The 21,409-nt window shown below is 35.6% G+C and overlaps 1 protein-coding gene across 1 annotated transcript in view; it reads right to left on the bottom strand.

The window, feature by feature from the left end:
- The window catches only part of DTWD2 (DTW domain containing 2), an 80,762-nt gene that overhangs the window by 38,997 nt on the left and 20,356 nt on the right, over positions 1-21,409 (bottom strand). Inside the window, exons 2-4 of the mRNA XM_061150942.1 lie at positions 15,370-15,460; positions 10,759-10,853; positions 8,160-8,352 (exon numbers count right to left, since the gene is read on the bottom strand). Of these exons, the coding sequence (XP_061006925.1) occupies positions 8,160-8,352; positions 10,759-10,853; positions 15,370-15,460 (379 nt within the window). The remainder of the gene's footprint in view (positions 1-8,159; positions 8,353-10,758; positions 10,854-15,369; positions 15,461-21,409) is intronic.

Below are 21,409 nucleotides of genomic sequence, written 5' to 3'. Positions count from 1 at the left end.
ACAGTTCTTCTGCGTATTCTTGCCACCTCTTCTTAATATCTTCTGCTTCTGTTAGGTCCATACCATTTCTGTCCTTTATCGAGCCCATCTTGCATGAAATGTTCCCTTGGTATCTCTAATTTTCTTGAAGAGATCTCTAGTCTCTCCCATTCTGTTGTTTTCTTCTATTTCTCTGCATTGATCATGAGGAAGGCTTTCTTATCTCTCCTTGCTCTTCTTTGGAACTCTGCATTCAAGTGGGAATATCTTTCCTTTTCACTTTTCTTTTCACAGCTATTTGTAAGGCCTCTTCAGAAAGCCATTTTGCTTTTTTGCATTTCTTTTCGCTGGGCTGGAAGAAGCACAAGCTAGAATCAAGATTGCTGGGAGAAATATCAATAACCTCAGATATGCAGATGATACCACCCTTATGGCAGAAAGTGAAGAGGAACTAAAAAGCCTCTTGATGAAAGTGAAGGAAGGGAGTGAAAAAGTTGGCTTAAAGCTCAACATTCAGAAAACTAAGATCATGGCATCTGGTCCCATCACTTCATGGGAAATAAATGGGGAGACAGTGGAAACAGTGTCAGACTTTATTTTTCTGGGCTCCAAAACCACTGCAGATGGTGATTGCAGCCATGAAATTAAAAGATGCTTACTCCTTGGAAGGAAAGTTATGACCAACCTAGTTCAGTTCAGTTCAGTCGCTCAGTCGTGTCCGACTCTGCAACCCCATGAATCGCAGCACGCCAGGCCTCCCTGTCCATCACAAACTCCTGGAGTTTACTCAAACTCATACCCATCGAGTCGGTGATGCCATCCAGCCATCTCATCCTCTGTCATCCCCTTCTCCTCCTGCCCCCAATCTCTCCCAGCATCAGACAAACCTAGATAGCATATTAAAAAGCAGAGACATTACTTGGCCACCAAAGGTCCATCTAGTCAAGGTTATGGTTTTTCCAGTGGTCATGTATGGATGTGAGAGTTGGACTGTCAAGAAAGCTGAGTGCCGAAGAATTGATGCTTTTGAACTGTGGTGTTGGAGAATTCTCTTGAGAGTCCCCTGGACTGGAAGGAGATCCATCCAGTCCATCCTAAAGGAGGTCAGTCCTGGGTGTTCACTGGAAGGATTGATGCTGAAGCTGAAACTCCAATACTTTGGCCACCTCATGTGAAGAGTTGACTCATTGGAAAAGACCCTGATGCTGGGAGGGATTGGGGGAAGGAGGAGAAGGGGACGACAGAGGATGAGATGGCTGGATGGCATCACCGACTCGATGGACATGAGTCTGGGTAAACTCTGGGAGTTGGTGATGGACAGGGAGGCCTGGTGTGCTGTGATTCATGGGGTCGCAAAGAGTCGGACACAACTGAGCGACTGAACTGAACTGAACTTAGTGTTGCATTGCTTCTCAAACTTTAATCTGCAAAACAATTACTTGAGTATCTTAGTAAAATGAAGACTCTAAGTAGTTCTAAGGTGGAACCTGATATTCTGCATTTCTAACAAGCTATGAAGTGATGTCAGTGCTGTTAACTGGTCCATGAACCACACTAGGAAGGAAGGCAGAGCACAGCCAACTCCCAAAGCTGTTGACAGAAGTAAAGAGAAATGAAATTGTTCATGAAACTAAAAAGACAATCTCAGGAAAATGAAAACACTAACTTAAAGAACTTTCTGTACTCCCATACTCACTGCTACAGTATTTATTACTACCAAGATAAGGAAACAACCTAAACACCCATCAACAGATGAGTGGATGAGAAAATGTGATATATGTGTATACACTGGAATATTATTAGGCCATAAAAAAGGACATCCTACAATTTGTGACAACTTGGCTGGACCTTGAAGGCATTATGCTAAGTGAAATAAGTTAGAGAAAAAGGAGAAACAAATAGTATGATCTCACTTACATGTGAAATTAAAAAAAAAGAACTTGTAGGTATAGAAAATAGATTGATTGCTGCTGGGGGTGGGGGGGCGCGGTAAGGGCACCAAAAATGCAAACTTCAGTTACAAAGTAAGTCACAGCAATGTAATGTACAGCATGATGACTAAAATTAAGAATACTGTATTATATATTTTAAAGTTGCTAAGAGAGTAGATCATAAGAATTCTAATCACAAGAAAAAAATTCTGTACCTATGTACAGGAATGGATATTAACTAGACTTACTATGGACAGCACTTTGCAATATATACAAATATTGAATCATTATGCTATACACCTGAAACTAATATAACATGTCAGTGAAAGTAAAGTGAAAGTTGCTCAGTCGTGTCCGACTCTTTGCAACCCCATGGACTATACAGCCCATGGAAATCTCCAGGCCAGGATACTGGAGTGGATTGCCTTTTCCTTCTCCAGGGGATCTTCCCAACCCAGAGATCGAACCCAGGTCTCCCGTATTGCAGGCAGAGTCTTTACCAGCTGAGCCACAAGGAAAGCACCCCATATAATTACACCTCAATAAAAAACATTTTAAGGATAACAATGAATTTTAATTAGGCAACAGATTAGATGTAACATAAGCCAGTCCTTAACAGCTCTATATAGACACAAGACAAAGTTTTTACGAAAATGTCTTAGCCAGTGAGTGCTCCCAACAGTGCTCTAATTATCAAGTGAGAAATCAAGCTTTAGTGAAAGTTTTAAAGGCAATAAAGCAAGAATATGCAAACACTCCCTGAAAATAAGTTTATGAAGAAAGCCAGAAGCCTCTACAAACATTTCCATATTCACCTTAGATTTATTCCTAGCAAATGACAAGAGTCTCCTGTGTAAAATTCTTCTGAGGGAACAGATATTCATTCATTGCCAAATGGCCTGGATATATTAGAAATTCAGATTAAAAGGAGGCCAAGTTAATGTTTGCATTGGGCTTCCCAGGTGGCTCAATGGTAAAGAATCTGCCTGCAAACACAGGAGATGCAGGAGACACAAGATCAATCTCTGGGTGGGGAAGAGCCCCTGGAGGAGGAAGTAGTGACCCACTACAGTATTCTCGTCTGTAAAATCCCAAGGCAGAGGAACCTGGCACGCTACAGTCCATGGGGTCACAAAAGAACCAGACACGACTGAGCACAGCAAGTTAGTGCCTGATTTACAATTCTTTCATTCCTCAATTAGGTAAGTATGAAGTCCACCTGTGTATTTGGGAAAAGACCAATACTTTGGATGTTAATTTTGATTTCTGTTTTCTTTTTGTCATTTTTTTGTTTCTTGTGTTTAAAGCAAAAAATTTATACTACTACAGAAACTAAGCAGATGAACTAAACTAAGAATAACAGCTAAGACAAACTGATGCAAAAAGCAGGTATGTGGGTGTACGTATATTGAGGTGGTGGTAAAAGAAATGACAAATAAATTACATTTAGAAATAAAACCTAACTAACTTAAGCTACATTATTTAGAGATTATTTTAAACTATACCTCTTACTGACAAGAGATGACGTACGTTTTTTTTCCTTTTTCATTTTTACTTTTCACTTGGTGAACTAGACTGTAAGAAAGAATTATTAAACTATTTATATAGAGCAGTAGCTTTGAATGAACCAAGAAATATATAAATAAGCATGCTTTTACAAGTAAACAACTGGTGTATAGTAGACTGTAGTTATCTTAAGGCCTTCTGGTCTGCCCATTCGTGATTTTAAATCATCCTGCTGATAGCAACACCCCATGGTCCCTAAGGAAGTTATTCCTAATTCCTGTGGTACTTCTGTCAATAATGGTACCACCATCCACAACAACTCCAATGAAAGAACAACCCAGGATTCTACTCTGGGGAAGATAAATTATCTTTCTATTATGATAAATAAAACCAGGGGAGACCGCTTCCCACAGACATCTTCCAGTAGCAGGGAGGAAGCTCATTCATAACAAGAGAAAAATCAGAACACAAAGGGAAGCAAACTCTCAAAAGATGCTTGAGAACCAGATTCAGCCAAGTCAGAAGCCATCCCCATCTATTTGGAGTTTCCCAGTAACATGACTTATATACTTTCTTTTGTTTAGCTTGAGTTGGATTTCTGTCATCCATGAGAAAGACATATTACATACAATTTACTTGTGCCATATATTAAAGCAAGGCCCCTAAGAAAGTCTACTATGTAATAAAATAAATTTTCTTTCAGAAAAGCTGAGGAACAAAGTTAATAATTAAGTAAAAATCATCACATATACAGGAAATGTTTTCAAGAAATAGGAGAAATACTAAAAACAAGCGAATTTTTTAGTGTTACAGAAGACAGTTCAGACCTTACTATATAATCACTGTAATTATCAATATCATTTTATAACTAGATATCTGTCTAAGGATATGTATATAGTAACATTTAAAAATCAATCCACTTTTCAAAAAAATAAAAATCAATCCACTTTTCAATTCATCTCACCTATTTCTGTTTGTATATATTTATGCCTATATACATACATCACTTCATGGCAAATAGATGGGAAAACAGTGGAAACAGCGTCAGACTATTTTTCTGGGCTCCAAAATCACTGCAGATGGTGACTGCAGGCATGAAATTAAAAGACGCTTACTCCTTGGAAGGGAGTTGGTGATGGCCAGGGAGGCCTGGCGTGCTGCAGTTCATGGGGTTGCAAAGAGTCGGACACGACTGAGTGACTGAACTGAACTGAACATATACGAAGTATATACTTATATATTGTATATATACCATATATAATTTATGTACAAAATATATTTATATGCTTTTTTAGAAAGAGTAAATTATGCAGACTTCATTGATTTTTTTAGCAACAACTTCTAGAAACGTATCTTTTCTAAGTCATACTCATATATTGGGGCTGAATACTGTATACTCTATAAAGCAATGCATATTATTGTTTTTACAATGATTCATATTTCCAAAATACATTAAGATGAAACTGTCTCAAGATATATAAAATGAGTTTTTACAAATTGTTTCATGTTTTAAATTACTATTTTTTATTTCAAGTAAAAATATTTAGGAAAAAATCATCTTTCTGGTCTAGAGCTAGCAAAATTTCAATTCCAAAAAGTAAAACTTGAATATCTATTCCTTACTCTCAAAAGGTTTAGAAAAACATAATTATATAGAGACAGAGTGATATATGGCATAAAGTTAACAGCTGAGGGTATTTGAGAGAACTCTGTACTATTTGTGAAATTTTTCTGTAAGTTTGAAGTTATTTCAGCATCAAAGTTCACAACTTTGTATCTTGTCTATCATATGATTATTAGAGTGATGATGTCATTAAAAGTACATTCTATTTTGTGAACTTTGTTTTTATACTGATGACCCGTTTTTGAGATTTCTGTCTTTATCTTTTTAAGAACTCCAAGTTTATGAAGCCTTTTTCTGATTCATACTCTTCTCAAGAAACATTTGCCTTTTCACTTTAGTTTATGGTGATGTTTTCCCCCATGTTAAACCTATCTGATGTTCCTTTTAGGCATTTTCTTCTATGTTCTGGTTGTGAGGTACCCATTTAAAGGTTTAATATACAATCTACCTACATTTGCTTCTAGTTTGGAAAAACAAGAAGAGAAAAAGATAGAAAAGTATGGCATAATAGGACTAGGAAAATTAATTTACCTGTTTCCTTATCTGCTACTAAATTTAAAAGAGAAAAATAGTTTTGGTAAATTTTCATTTTTAAAATAACTTTTAATTTTTTTAATGTGACTATGTACTTCATTTCTGTGGTAGTCATGTAGTTATCACAAAATGAAAGCTTAGTGTTGCAGACATGACATACCCATGCAAAAAAGAAAAAAAAAAAAATTTGCACAAATGTTTTACAAATGTAACACTTTCATCAAACTTTTTTCTTTATACTGAGAAATATCTAAATGTAATGCAAACACACAGTTCCCTGGTGGCTGAACAGTAAAGAATCTGCCTGCAATGCCAGAGACCTAGGTTTGATCCCTGAGTTGGGAAGATCCCCTGGCAAAGGGAATGTAAACATAAAATTTTACCTGAAATGTGCCACATTCTAACAGTATCTATGTCTTCAATGAGTTGGTTCTTGTGAACACAGGGACTACTTAAGAAGTTAAATAAACCTACAGAAGCTAATATATATATATAAATATTCCAGATGAAAGTTTTCCATTTCAGAAGTGGTACAGTACTTTAAGACCATAGGCTGTGGCTCTAAACTAGATGGATTCAAATCACAGTTCTGTTATGAGTAGTTATATGATCTAAAGTGAAGTTAACTAACACAATTAACAATACTTACATCATGGAATCTGGGGAAAGATTAAACAGATTAATATATGTAAAGTACTTGGAAATAGTACTGGCCCATTCAAAGCATTCAACATGTTAGCTGAGTTTCATCTAAAAACCACACCCACATTTTAGTTAAAAGGAATGAAAACTATAAAGAATCTAAGATCAAAAATCTCGGAATCAGGGCTTCACAGCTATTTTTCACTAAGTGCATGGCTTGTATAAACCCAAAAAGAGCATAGAAAAGTATGTAACATAAAAACTATTGAAAATATAGGAATAATTTCATTAAAAATATACAAATAGAAGTTTTTCATATACCTGTTTCAATATAAAATAGCCTAAGTACGCCAAAAATAGAAGCTTAAAGAAAAAACTGCAAATAACAAACTTTAAAAAGATGTAAACACTTTCATTGGTAAATAGAGAACATAAATTTTTTATACTCATAGAACATGTGTAAAAATTTTTCATGTACTTGCCCTCATAAATATCATAAAATTATTCAAAATATTGTTGGCAATGTTTCATGATCTAACAGAATGAGAAATAAAATAGTGACACAAAATGTTAGCGCACTTGAGAATTAAGAACTCCTTGTAGTTCATGAATAGAAAGAAATCAAAACAAATAACAAATCATATCAATGCTATAGATACAAAAAACACATCAATCCAAAGCCACAGGAAACAATGATAATTATACCAAGAAGAAATATTACAGTCTTCCTTTATTATTAAAGAAGAAACTGACTAATCTTGGTAAAGAAACATAGCACTAGTAAGCACAAATCTTACAAAATCAAAAGGAAAAAAAATCTGAATATGTGAAATAAACAGATCCAGGGAAAAGTTCAAATTAATGAAGAAAGAATAAAGTTTAATAGTCACTAAAACAATCTAAAGGCTAATACTTCTGAAAGCTCAATAAATAGGGAAACTCTTTTTGAGTCTGTTCATGAGAAAAAGTGTGAGTGTGTGTGAGAGTGAGAGATTAGGAAAAAAGTAAACATTCAGAAGAAATTCAAATAAATACTTAAGAATATATAGGTATAGACGATCAATTTGTTAACCCAAGAGGAAGGAACAGTTCCCTTAAAAAGATAAGCTATTAAAAACCAAATCGAATAGAAGTAGAAAGCTTAAATAATTTTGATAAAAGAGTTTGAAAGAAGTATTTTCAAGTTATTTTAAAGTGACCAGGATCAGGTGGTTTTACCAGTGAGTTCCATGTAACTTTTAAGGAGCAAAACTATTATTTAAACTATTCTAAGCCATAGGAAAATAGTAAAATTTCTATTTGGTGAAGTGAACATTAGGTCCCAAATATTGTAATAAAAGTACAAAAAATATATAAATTATAATTTAATGCCATTAACTAAAACATAAACTTTGGCAATATATCAAAAGAATACTGTAAGTGCTCATTCTAGTAACACAAGAACAGTTCAACAGTTAGGAAATTTATCATCATCAATTACATCAACAAACTAAACTTTGATTTCATTATATGATTGTATGATTATAATCATGAATGACCAAAAAAGCCCTTCATAAAAACTCAGCCATTTCCAATAAGAAAAAAGCAATTTAGTATCCCAAAAATATTTAAACATAACATTTCTTAACAAAAATATTAATACACATAAAATAAATAATCTTTAGACTGTCCTGATTAAATGTTTCAGAGACTTTCAATATATCTAAATACCTAAACTATGGTGAAATCTGATGGTAGTAATTAAGAAATAAGGACAAATCTGAAATTTTCTACATATATATATAAAACATACATAAGAGCATATTCATACCTATGTACAGACATGCTTATATATAAATACCATCAAATTCATATATAACAACATACGTGTGTCCTCTCAGAAAATACATACTACACATAGAACTATACATTTGTATTTTCTCTAGTTCAAAATACTAGTGTACCTGTTTAGGCAGTCGGAACAAGGAATTCTTGTAGAAAATATCCTTAGCCTGGCTCCACGTGCCATCGATGATGATTATTGTGGAAGGATAAACAGGAGAATCTAATATAAATTCTTCCAAATCAGCAGCTTCAGCCCCTGGATATAATATTAATGTATCAGACTTCTGACAAATAGTTGAAAGTTCAGGATCTCTAAAAGTTTAAAATAAAAAGTCTTTATTAGTCTGTGAGGAGGACAGAAGCTTTATTATTCTTGCTGAACTTCTCTCAAAAATGCATGTTAGTAATATTCCATGGTGTATATGTATCACAGCTTCCTTATCCATTCGTCTGCTGATGGGCATCTAGGTTGCTTCCGTGTCCTGGCTATTATAAACTGGGTGGGATGTTTCGAGAGAACAGCATCGAAACATGTATATTATCTATGGTGAAACAGATCACCAGCCCAGGTTGGATGCATGAGACAAGTGCTCAGGCCTGGTGCACTGGGAAGACCCAGAGGGATCGGGTAGAGAGGGAGGTGGGAGGGGGGATCGAGATGTGGAATACATGTAAATCCATGACTGATTCATGTCAATGTATGACAAAAACCACTACAATATTGTAAAGTAATTAGCCTCCAACTAATAAAAATAAATGAATAAAAAAAAAAGGTAGTAAAAAAAAATGCATGTTAAAGCATTATAGCACAAGAGATATAATAATGAATAAGACAGCCTGTCTGCAAGCAAAGAAACAAACTTCAGGGGGAAGGAGACAAGTTAAAGAATGAATTAAAGATAATATACGGTATCATCTCTGAACTACAGAAATATACAGTTAATATCAGCTTTAACAATGTCCCTTGAGATTAGGATCAGGGTAAAGATGGGCTTTTGTCACTCATAATACACATTGTACATACTGAAAGTCCCAGTTACTGCAACTTAAGGCAAGATAAAGAAATAAAAGGCATAAGCAACAGTAAGGAAGATATATAATGACATAAAACGCTACTTACATATAAAGTTCTAGGGAATCTACAAAACCATTTCCATGACTAACAAACAAACTTAGAAAATCATAGTATACAGGGCTAATATACAAAGCCCAACTCTTTTCTTATATACCAGTGGCTAAAAACTGATAATAAGTACTTTTAAATTCTATTTACAAAGCATACCGAAAGTAATATGCCTCTTATCCCCCCACGGTAATATCACAAACTCTATAACAGAAAACTAAATCAATCATTTAATTACTAGACTAATATTAAAACAATATTTTTAATCAGCTTTAGTTTAAAATCCAAGAGTGACTAATAATTTACTGGATAAGCAGTATATTAGGCACCATCAAAAAAGCTGAACTTAAATAACATGGGCTCAAAATGAGCTCGACTATTTAGAAAAGTATTAAGTTTCTCATCCCCAAGCACATTTGTGGAAGGGTGAGAGAGCCAAATGTCAGGGATGACCCAGAGAGTCTCCACTTCTACCACCACAGTTACCATTTCTGCAATTAAAAAAAACAGGGGCCAAGTGGGCAGATTATATATCCACACCTATCCAAGAATTATAGAGAAACTATCATCATAAAGAGCCCCTGTGTGTGAAAGAAGTGTCACAGTGTAAACTATCTGGTTGCTCCCCTGTGAAGAGCTCTGGATCGTGCTTTCATTCCCAACAAAATGGGAAAATTCACAGCAACAGCACCAAGCCCAGACCAAAGCTCACTTCTGCAGGGCAAAACAACGCAAACTGTAAAAATATATAAGAAAAGAATGCCTACACAATAATTTCAGAAAAAGGAAAAAAGTTCTTTTATAAACTTCTAGCATGATGTTATTTTCATAACACAATGCTAAAATAATAAAGGAAGAAAAGCGTTTGGTCAATCCTTAGCCTTGGCGCTGGCACTAATCTTACTTAGCATTTTCATAAGTGAACTGAAAAAGAAGTCTCCATGTTTTCAAGAGAAATTAAAATTTTCATCTAAGAATATATTTAGTGTAGATAGGATCAAAGTAATTGTGAAGACTGTGAATAGGTAGAAAAGCAACAAATATGCTTCAAAGGTAAGAAACAACTTGTAGAAAAATTTAAATATATATTTATATTAATGGGTTCTATAATACAGAGCAAAATAAGATCCAAGAGTATTGTAGAATTGTCTGTGAAGATATCAACTAACAAACTCCTACACATACTGGACCAAATATTTTACAACACAAGAGAAGGCATTCTATCATTTTTTTAAAATATGACATGCCTATAACTAGAATACTAAATAATAGTTCTCATCACTGTACCTTAGGAAGGTCTTAATGGACTAGAAATGGAATATGTGTTTTTACATAAATGGATATCATATATAATTAAAAGAAAAAGAAAGAAAAACAGGAACTGCATCTAATACAACTACTAACATCTTGAAATAAACCATCTTAACAAAAATGAAATAAATAGTAAATATACACGCCTTTTGAGGGAGAAGGCAGAAATTATATTTTTTAATCACTTTCAATGTACTATGTTCTAGGTCTGATAGATAACCTGAAGGAAATCATTTTTAAAGTAAAAAAAGAATTTGATTAAATTGCCCTAAAAATTAATTTACCTTTCCTCACTGAAGCGACGACCAATCTTGATTTTACACTTATCTTTGGGGAGACATGCTGCTAGAAGAGGAACTGTCCGCAACACCTTGTTTTCCTATAATTAAAAAATTAATTAAAATGCAGATTTTACTTAGATAAACACACTTTTAAGACTTTTTTCTTTTGGCCACACTGCACAACATGCCAGATCTTAGTTCCCCACCCAGAGATCATTGAACACAGGCCCTCAGCAGTGAAAGTGCCGAGTCCTAACCACTGGACTGCCAGGGAACTCCCCACTTTTAAAATTTTCTGATGAACATTTGATTCACAACATTACATACAACTTTCACAAGTTGTTTACTACAGACCACAATTTAATAAAACAGAGCTACAGTTTCTTCAACTTATCAGTACTAAACATAAGTGTATATTTTTATTCTATTTGGGTGTGTTTACATGTTTACTGATCAAAAAAGATAACATTAATCTAACTATTAGCTAAGATTATAAAAAAATGTAAAAGTGTTTAAATTGAATCAAACTTTTTGATTCAGTTTTAAAAAAAACTTTTTTTTCACTACTACATTTTGTAGTATGTCAACTTGAAGCTAATTATCTACATATTGATGCCTCAAAAGCAAACATGTGTTCAAAAAACAAAAGAATTGGGCATATCGTTTTGGAACAATAAAGAAACACAGAAGCCAATCTTAAAAGCACCCAATGGAACAACTTGAGCAATAAAATAATAAACATAGTATTTGGATTATAACCCAAAGTACAAAATAGAGTCCAGACTGATATAAATGAATGATTAAATAAATAGGAGAGAAGAGACAAATCTTCCTCATAGAAGAATTTCGAGTAATGAACATAAACTCTCCCTACTCCAGGAGGTGATGTTTAATCTCTCCTTCCTACGTGAGTGTGGGCTGCATTTATGACCTTCCATCCAAAGAATAAAGTATGGAAACAGAAATAAAATATAATTTTCACATGGAAAAAGTTGGTGACAATTTCTGTAAATTGTATTAACTATCATCATAGTTAATGTTCACCATAAATTTTTTCTCCCAACGTCCTAACTTCTAACACAAAAAACCACCTTTCTGGTTGTCACAAGAATTCCATTTTTAAGCCTAGTAGAGTCAGATGATTAGCTATTCTGTCTTAGCCTCATACTTATCTTGGTTATTCTGGCCGACAGTGCTCAGTCACTGCCTGGCCTCTTCTGTTCCACTGGCCCAACTGGGAATGTCATGCTTAATCCAATAAAGGACAGAGGCCTGGAGCATCCCATGGACTGGCAGGCTACAGTCCATGGGATCGCAAACGAGTCAGACATGACTAAAGCAACCGAGCACACACGCACATAAACTCCAATGTATTCTTTACCAATTTACTTAATCCTGTGTGTATATCTTCACAGTGAATAATTTGACTACTTTTCTGTCTGTAAAAAAGCAACAATGTACTAAAGGTGCTAAAGGTACTAAAGGTACTAAAGGATCAAATATTACTTACTTTTCTTTAGGAGTATCAGTTATTCAGCCAATTAATACATAAAACAATAAAATTATACATGAATTTATTAAAGTAATTAAAAATAAATTTATAATTACATTATTTATTTTTGCACAGAAACAAAAAGTATTGTAGTAATGGTATTCAACAAAAACACACACACAGTTACTCTCTCAGGAACATTCTGTGTTTACTTCTTTAACCTCTCAATCTAGGAAGTATTAATTAAAATAATATGTAAAAGGTAAATTTAAAGATGCTGAGAGTAGTTAAACTGATCGACCTAATAAAAAATTCAAAAAGAAACAGAAGAGTCAGAATTTGCTGTGATTTTAACTAAAAAGTACATGCAGCAGTCTGGAGCTCTGAAGAGGCCTGAAAACAGCAATTTGGAGCAGCTCCTATGGTGAATGGGACTAGCAGGAGGCAGGTAAGAGGGGAGTTTCAGGACATTCTCCAGTGTCTCACACTGTTTTCTTCCCTCCTTAACATCACTTTTGAAACTCTGATACATAATTAAATCACCTTCCAAATTTTTGTCAAAGTAACACATGTATAAAACTCAAAACAGTGCCAAAAGATTTAAAATGTTCCCAGATACAATCCCCAATACTACTTCCTAGAGGCAATTGCTTTAACTCTTCCAGCTATTTCTTCCAGTAGTTATGTCCATATTTCTATACATGCCTTGCTATTTCTTATCAATTTTAGATATTACATACAAACTATCAATTATTACCATCATATTAGGTAACCGTAATGTGTGCAATTCTAAGTGCATTTTATGTATTATTCATTTCCTATTCACCATAAGACTCTTCCATCATACCTTCCCTCTATCCTCATACTTCCCTCATACCCTCAGTTGATAAAGAATCTGCCTGCAATGCAGGAGACCCTGACTTGATTCCTGAGTCAGGAAGATCCACTGGAGAAGGGATAGGCTACTCTCTCCAGTATTCTTGGGCTTCCCTGGTGGCTCAGCTGGTAAAGAATCTTCTTGCAATGCAGGAGACCTGGGTTCTATCCCTGGGCTGGGAAGATCCCCTGGAGAAGGGAAAGGCTTTCCACTCCAGTATTGTTGCCTGCAGAATCTCCATGGACAGTGGAGCCTGGCGGGCTGCAGTCCATGTGGTTGCAAAGAGTCAGACACAACTGAGTGACTAAGCACCACCCCATTCACCATAAACCAATAACACAGTATATTTTTATTACTTCCATTTCATTAATGACAAAACTGAGGCACAGAGAGGTTATCTTTCCCAGAGTTACAGAGTTTACAGAGCTGTGAAGAATTTAAACTCCTGAGCCTTACTCATTCTATAATTATAGATTCTCTTAATAAATGAAGATTTAGCTTTCTTACATCACTCCTTACCCTAACATCATCTACTATTTTTAGTGAAATAAATAAACAGTATTTACATCATTAATGGCTATATGTGTATATATATTGTTCACAAAAAGCCAAGCTATTTAACATAACATTTCTTTTCTGTAAAGTTTTTTTTTGTTATTTTTGAGGTAACTCTTTTCTTTCTATCCTCAAGTAATTTTCTATATGCATGTCCATACTCTTTGAAATGCTCCATCATAATAAACACCATTTCATCCATTCCATCAAGTCTTCTTTTCTCAAAGCCCCTTCCTAGAGCCTATACAACTGATTTTCAATTAGTTTCTAGGGGAAGTCATCAAACTGACCTGTTCTGTGACTGAAAACTGTATGCTGAGATTAAGCACAAGGCAGCCCAGTATGACTGAGTTAGATTAAGATTATAAAGTTCCTTGGGTGATAGAGAAAATCAATACAGATGGACTTGTACACACGTGAAAGACATTTGCAGCATATACAATTATGGATGGATCATCTAAACTGTGGATTAACCATGAAAGAAGGAAGGAAGTGAAGAATAGAGAGAGGGAAGAAGAAAAGGAAGTAGGGGGAAAGGCAGGAATGAAGAAAATAAGGAATAAGACATGAAAACATTAAAATTGCCACAAATCAATGATAAACCTCCAGTTTAAAATCCATCTTATGTCTGGAACCAAATAACAATGAAAATGCCCCATATTATGTATATTATGAAATGAAAACAACACTTGTCATCAAAAGTCAAGCTTTAGTCAAAACTGTTATGGCCAATAAGCTATCATTTTATGCAAATCTGAGCTACACTGGGTTGTAAGTTTAAATGCAGCAATATAATGCTAGTGATAAAAGTGTCACAATCCTGACAAAGCATGCTGTTAACACTGGGGGGAAAAAAAGGTTGCCCAGCAAATGAAACATCTAACAATTCACAATAAAAGTAATTATTTTATCATTTGCAAAAGGAAAGTGACAGATTAATATCCTTTAATGTCTTTGTTAAAGTCTTCAAGTGCTGTATATTAATACTTCAGAAATACAAGAAAAAAATTATTCCTCCTTCAAAGCCTGGAATAATTTTAACTTCAGTGTACACTAAACTCATTTTTGTACCTGTATCACACATCAAAGAGTTTGGTACTGATATCAATTTCTGATTATCTATGATCTCCTTCCTTCCTCTCTTCATTATTGCATTTGAGTTACTAACACACATACACATTACCACATGCATAATCCTCCCCAATATATGAAACCATTAACTAAAAAGTTTTTATATACAACATATATAATATTTTATATATTTTTATTTTCATATATACATGTAAAATATACACATTTGTTCTATTCACTTAAAGAAGTAAAAAACTTAACATTCATTTCATAACACTAAAATGCTGAGAGTAACTTCTACCTTAACAAGGAAAGACATCAAAGAACAAAAGCTAAGATCAAATTTAAAAAGCAATAATTTCTTGACTCAACTCACAAAATTTCATTTTTTTCTCCATATAAAATCATTGGAATTCTAAATTTCTCTCTTACCATTCAGTAACACAGTTTTTATGAAATAACACCATTTTATGAAATACATTTTATCTGTCTATAGAGCATATCAATTTATTTTTTAAAATGCTGAAAAGCTGAAAGGGATGAGTATGTTCACCTGCATGCATCTTCTTGTGTACTAATATCCTACCTGACATTGTGTATTTCACAACACCTTACTCACCTCTGCTGGATGCTGAATTATATACAAGTAGGTAGAGATATGTACAGGATGCGCTGGTAGAAATGGACACAAACACACTTTCTGAGGCCGGCTAAAGGACAAAATAAAAAAGAAAAACTATAGTATGTTTAAAATAAAATTATATAACAGTAACATAAAATTTGAACATAATCTCAATTATATAGATTTGCTAAAGCTTCATTCTTTTAAAGTGATATTAAGAAAGAATTTAATCAAACATATTTTCAATATGAGAATTTGAAAAATAAGACTCAGGTAAATTTTTTACCATCCATAGTAGATCAAAGTATCTCAAAAAATCTTGCCTTAGTTATCTTCAGTGGAAGAAGAATCGTAAGTCACCACCATGGTCTTTTTATTCATGAAGGACTACTTCTACTATCTTGCATTCCAAATCAAAAACAGATCTCATGTCAAATAGAAACCTGGCAACTAATCTGAATCTGAAGTTGGAAGGAACAAAGTGGTAATAAAATACTGGAATATAATCACCACCTAGAAGACAGTGCTAATCGAACTTAGCCATCAGTCAACATGGAGAACTTACCAATTGTGAGAAGAAACCCAAACAGGGGCCACCAAAGAATATTTGGCTAGAATTATATCCTCAGAGCATGTACCATACCCATCCATGTTCCCTTTTGTTATTGTTTACTCTGTTGCTTTCATTTTCCTTCAGTAGCACTTACAAAATCCGGATGGAATAAAAGAGTACACTTCCCATCTCAGTTCTACAGCCTAGTGCATTCTGTTCTCTAACGGCAGACAGTGATTAGTTTCTTGTGTGTCCTTCCAAAGGTACTGAAGGAATATACATGGGTAGTTTATCATTACATCCTATATTAAATATGTGTGTTTATAACATGAAATTAATCAAGCAGCCAGATACAATATGATGGAAGCAAATGTTCACAACAAATCACTATTACAGGCAGATGTCACATGACATTATAACAATATACAAGTGACTGCTATATTTTAAAGAGAATTCCCAACAGCATACTTACTACTAGAAAATTGATTGCTACCTACAGTTTCCTCAGTTTTACTTATGCTGAGTTATAGCCTGAGGTAAAAAATATGTATATTAATAAAACACACAGTGTGAGTAAATTGGTTCAATTGTATCTACCACCTCACTTTGCAAGAAACTGTTAAACCTTTGTTCCTGCTGAAGAAATTACCTAAATAATATCTGAGGCAGAGGTATAAACATATTGTACAACGTGACCCCACTTCCCATCTTCACTACTGAACCAAGAGTGAATGATTAACCCGAGGAAATCAATACACTTGTTTTCCAATGACATCTGAAATGATTCGATGTGACTACTCAGTCCTACCAAGGATTCCCTCTTAGGAATGTGAGCAAATAGGAACAGAGAGTCTTTCAGTGGTCACAAGAAGAGTAAACATAAGTACACACCAGAGAAGTGACTTATGGGACTATACAGTGACAAACAAGGGATTCCCTGGTGGCTCAGATGGTAAAGAGTCTGCCTGCAAAGCGGGAGACCAGAGTTCGATCCCTGAGTCAGGAAGATCCCTTGGAGAAGAAAATGGCAACCCACTCCTGAATTCTTGTCTGGAAAATCCCATAGATGGAAGAGCCTGGCGGGCTACAGTCCATAGAGTCACAAAGAGTTGGACACAACTGAGCAACTTCATTTTCACTTTCAGTGACAAACAAATCAAGGGCTACAATTAGAAAGGATTTCCCATTCAATGGAAGGAGACAGGATGAGATATATTCGAGTTTTAAAAGTTTACGTTTCTGGAGTCCATCCCATCAGGATGTTTGCATAAGTCTCAGCCTCATCCAAAGGGATCAGGCAGAAGAAGCAAGAACTACAATCCCATAGTCTCCAGAACAAAAGACACAATCACAGAAAGCTAATCAAAATAAAAATGCATAGGATTATGACCCAGATGAAGGAACAAGATAAATTCCCAGAAAATCAACAAATTATATAGAGACAGGCAACCTTCCAGAAAAAGAATTCAGAATAATGACAGTGAAGTTGATCCAAGATGTTGGAAAAAGAATGGAGAAGATGCAAATAATGTTTACCAAAGACCAAAAACTAAAGAACAAACAAGCAGAGATGAGCAATACACTAGAAGGAATCAATAACAGAATACCTGAGGCAGAAGAACAGATAAGTGATCTGGAAGAAAAATGGTGGAAATCACTGCCGCAAAACAGAACATAGGAAAAAGAAGGAAAAGAAGTGAAGACAGCATAAGAGACCTCCGGGACAACATTAAACACACCAATATTCATATTATGGGGTCCCAGAAGGAGAAGAGAGAGAAAGGACCTAAGAAAATATATGAAAAGATAAAAGTTTAAGTTTCTGAATTTTTTTTTTTGCATGAAACTGCATACGACTGCAATGCATAACCAAATGTCAATAACATTATTTTATAAAATTTAATTTAAGATCAGATGAAACGACTTCCGCAGTGGTATGGTGGACAGGACTCTGCCTGCCAATGTGGGGGACATGGGTTCAATCTCTAGTTTGTGAATATTCCACATGCTGAGGAGCAACTAAAGCCCACATGCTACAACTACTGAGCCTGCACACTCTAGGGTCCGCCATCCGCAACTACTGAAGCCCGTGCACCCTAGAGCCTATGCTCTAGGAACAAAAGAAGCCACGAAAATGAAAAGCCCATGCACCACAACAAAGAGTAGCCTTCACTCTCTGTAAATAAAGAAAGTCCAAGCACAGCAACAAAGACTCAGTACAGCCAAAAATAAGAAAAAGATCAGATGAAGCCATTTTTTAAAAATCAGAATTTCACTGCAAATCAACTGACATATTTATAAACTATATGGTTCTAAGAATATGAAAGAATGCAAAAAAAACTGTCATATATCCTATGTAGGAAAATCCACATATCAGTAGAGCCAAAGAACTGAAAAATCCAATCATGAAAACAAGCTGAGTGAAAGCCATAGACTTCTGTGGGTAGCAGAAAATTGGCAAAATAAACTCTTGTTGAATCACAAGCTGGAATCAGGATTGCCAAGAGAAGTATCAATAACCTCAGATATGCACATGATACCACCCAAACTGCAGAAAGTGAAGAAAAATTAAACAGCCTCTTGATGAAGGTGAAAGAGGAAAGTGAAAAGGCTGGCTTAAAACTCAACATTCAAAAAACTAAGATAATGGCATCTGCTCCCATCACTTCATGGCAAATTGATGGGGGGGGGGGTGGGGGGGGGGAAGGAAACAGTGACAGACTTTATTTTCTTGGACTCCAAAAACACTGCAGATGGTGACTGCACACATTAAATTAAAAGACGCTTGCTCCTTGGAAGAAAAGCTATGACCAACTTAGACAGCATATTAAAAAGGAAAGACATTACCTCGCTCACAAAGGTCCGTCTAGTCAAAGCTATGGTTTTTCCAATAGTTAGATATGGATGTGAGAATTGGAAAATAAAGCCGAGTGTTGAAGAATTGATGCTTTTGAACTGTGGTGTTGGAGAAGACTCTTGAGAGTCCCTTGAACTGCAAGGAGATCCAACCAGTCAATCCTAAAGGAAATCAGCCCTGAATATTCACTGGAAGAGTCGACTGATGCTGAAGCTGAAACTCCAATACTCTGGACACCTGATGCAAAGAACTGATTCACTGGAAAAGACCCTGATGCTGGGAAAGACTGAAGGCAGAAGGAGAAGGGGACACAGCTTGATTCCAACTTGAGCTTCACCCAGCCCAGCATTTCGCATGATGTACTCTGCATATAAGTTAAATAAGCAGGGTGACAATATATAGCCTTGACGTACTGCTTTCCCAATTTGGAACCAGTCCATCGTTCCATGTCCAGTTCTAACTTGTTGCTTCTTGACCTGCATACAGATTTCTCAGGAGGCAGGTAAAGTGGTCTGGTATTTCCATCTCTTTAAAAATTTTTCATAGTTTGTTGTGATCCACACAGTCAAAGGCTTTGACATAGTCAAAAACGCAGAAGTAGATGTTTTCCTGGAACTCTCTTGCTTTTTCGATGATCCAACCAATGTTGGCAATTTGATATCTGGTTCTTCTGCCTTTTCTAAGTCCAGCTTGAACATCTGGAAGTTCTTGGTTCATGTACTATTGAAGCCTGGCTTGTAGAATTTTGAGCATAACTTTGCTAGCGTGTGAGATGAGTGCAATTGTATGGCAGTTTGACAAACCTAGACACAGTATTAAAAAGTAGAGACATCACTTTGCCAATAAAGGTCCATATAGTCAAACCTATGGTTTTTTCAGTAGTCATGTACAGATGTTAGAGCTGGACAATAACATAAGACTGACTGAGCACCAAAGAACTGATGCTTTCAAATTGTGGTGTTGGAGAAGACTCTTGATAGTCCCTTGGGCTGCAAGGAGATCAAACCAGTCAATCCTAAAGGCAATCAACCCTGAATATTCACTAGAAGGATGGATGCTTAAGCTGAAGCTCCAATACTTTGGCCACCTGATGAGAAGAGTTGGCCCATTAGAAAAGACCCTCATGCTACCAAAGACTGAGGGCAGGAGAAGAAGGGGACGACAGAGGATGTGGTGGTTGGATGGCATCATTGACTCAGTGGACATGAGTTTGAGCAAACCCAGGAAATAGTGAAGGACTGGGAAGCCTGGCGTGCTGCAGAACCCCAGTCCTGGTGTGCTGGGGTCACAAAGAGTCTGATTCGACTAAACAACACCATCTTTAACTCATGACGTACATACATACATATATACATACATGTGTATACACATGTGTATATATATACATATATACAAACATACATATATACATATATATATATATATATATACACACACACGTATATATATATATAATTATAAAAGTCCTTAGTATGACAGGATAGTGCAAAGAACTGCTCTGGTTATTGATAGCTCTGGATTTCATGTCTGACCAAAACCTCTGTTCATGGGGGCAGCAGCAAACTTCTTTACTAGGAAGATATGCTTGATCTTTAGGAAGATTTAGAATTAAGCAGTTTGGAGAGTTACACTCCCAGGATAACAAGGAAAGTTGCATCAGGCACCCACTCTCCAGGAAAACAGGCAAAACTACCTAATACTATTTTTAAAAACAACCACTTAAAGACTCTAGTAATTATCCTAAGGGTATATTTGGATAAAAAAAATTACTCAAGAAAATTTACAGGAAAACTTGGTATTGGGATAGTTTGTGGCATTTGGGTTATAACCCATTTACTGCCTTGCCCTGGTTCAGGTTGATAGAAAGTCCTCTCCAGGGAAGTGCGGCCAAGAAAGCAGAGCTTCCTCTCAGTTTTCAGTCAAGACTTACCATATGTCATCCCCTCCAACTCCAAATTAAAGAAAATAAGTTCCTGGTGAGTGTGGCCAAGAAGAGCAGAGGCTCCCTTCCTCCACCCAGCCTTCATTTTAAAACACTTTACTTTTACTTTACTTTACTTTTTTGCTTTACTTTTTGCTTCTGCTTCTGCTTCTGCTTCTGCTTCGCTTTGCTTCGCTTTGCTTTGCTTTACATTACTACAGTGCAGGAGGCTGAAAATGTTGGGAAGCCAACTGCTCTCACCCCAAATCGCTTGTAGGTACAAGAAGCTGCTACACCAGAAGCAGCAAGTCAATGGCTACTGCCCAGCCCTGTGCCCAGGAAATGCCCTGGAGGAGAGTCAGGCTATATATGAAAAAAGAGCTCTAAAGCTCTCCCAAAAGTAAATGACTTTATTTGAAATGGAGTATGAGAAATTCAAGCCCAAGAGTGCTCTCAAAACAAAAACTCTTCTTAGTTAAGAGCAACAAGATAAATAATAGGCCAGCGAGTCATCAGAAAGAACCAGAGAAACAGCTCAGAAGAGCACATCTGCACTCAAAACCTCAAAAACTATCCCTCCTCAAACTTAACTGGACTGCTGAGCAATTCTCCAGAATGATCAGCTGATAATTAATGGAGGCTAATGGGAAGGATGCAATACAAAAAGAAGGCAGCTTAACAGAAAGATGCTGAAGAGACATTCAAC

The sequence above is a fragment of the Dama dama genome, chromosome 9 (assembly GCF_033118175.1).
Source record: "Dama dama isolate Ldn47 chromosome 9, ASM3311817v1, whole genome shotgun sequence".
Taxonomy (NCBI): domain Eukaryota; kingdom Metazoa; phylum Chordata; class Mammalia; order Artiodactyla; family Cervidae; genus Dama; species Dama dama.
Note: the sequence above shows the minus strand (reverse complement) of the source record. Positions and strands in the feature narration are given on the sequence as shown.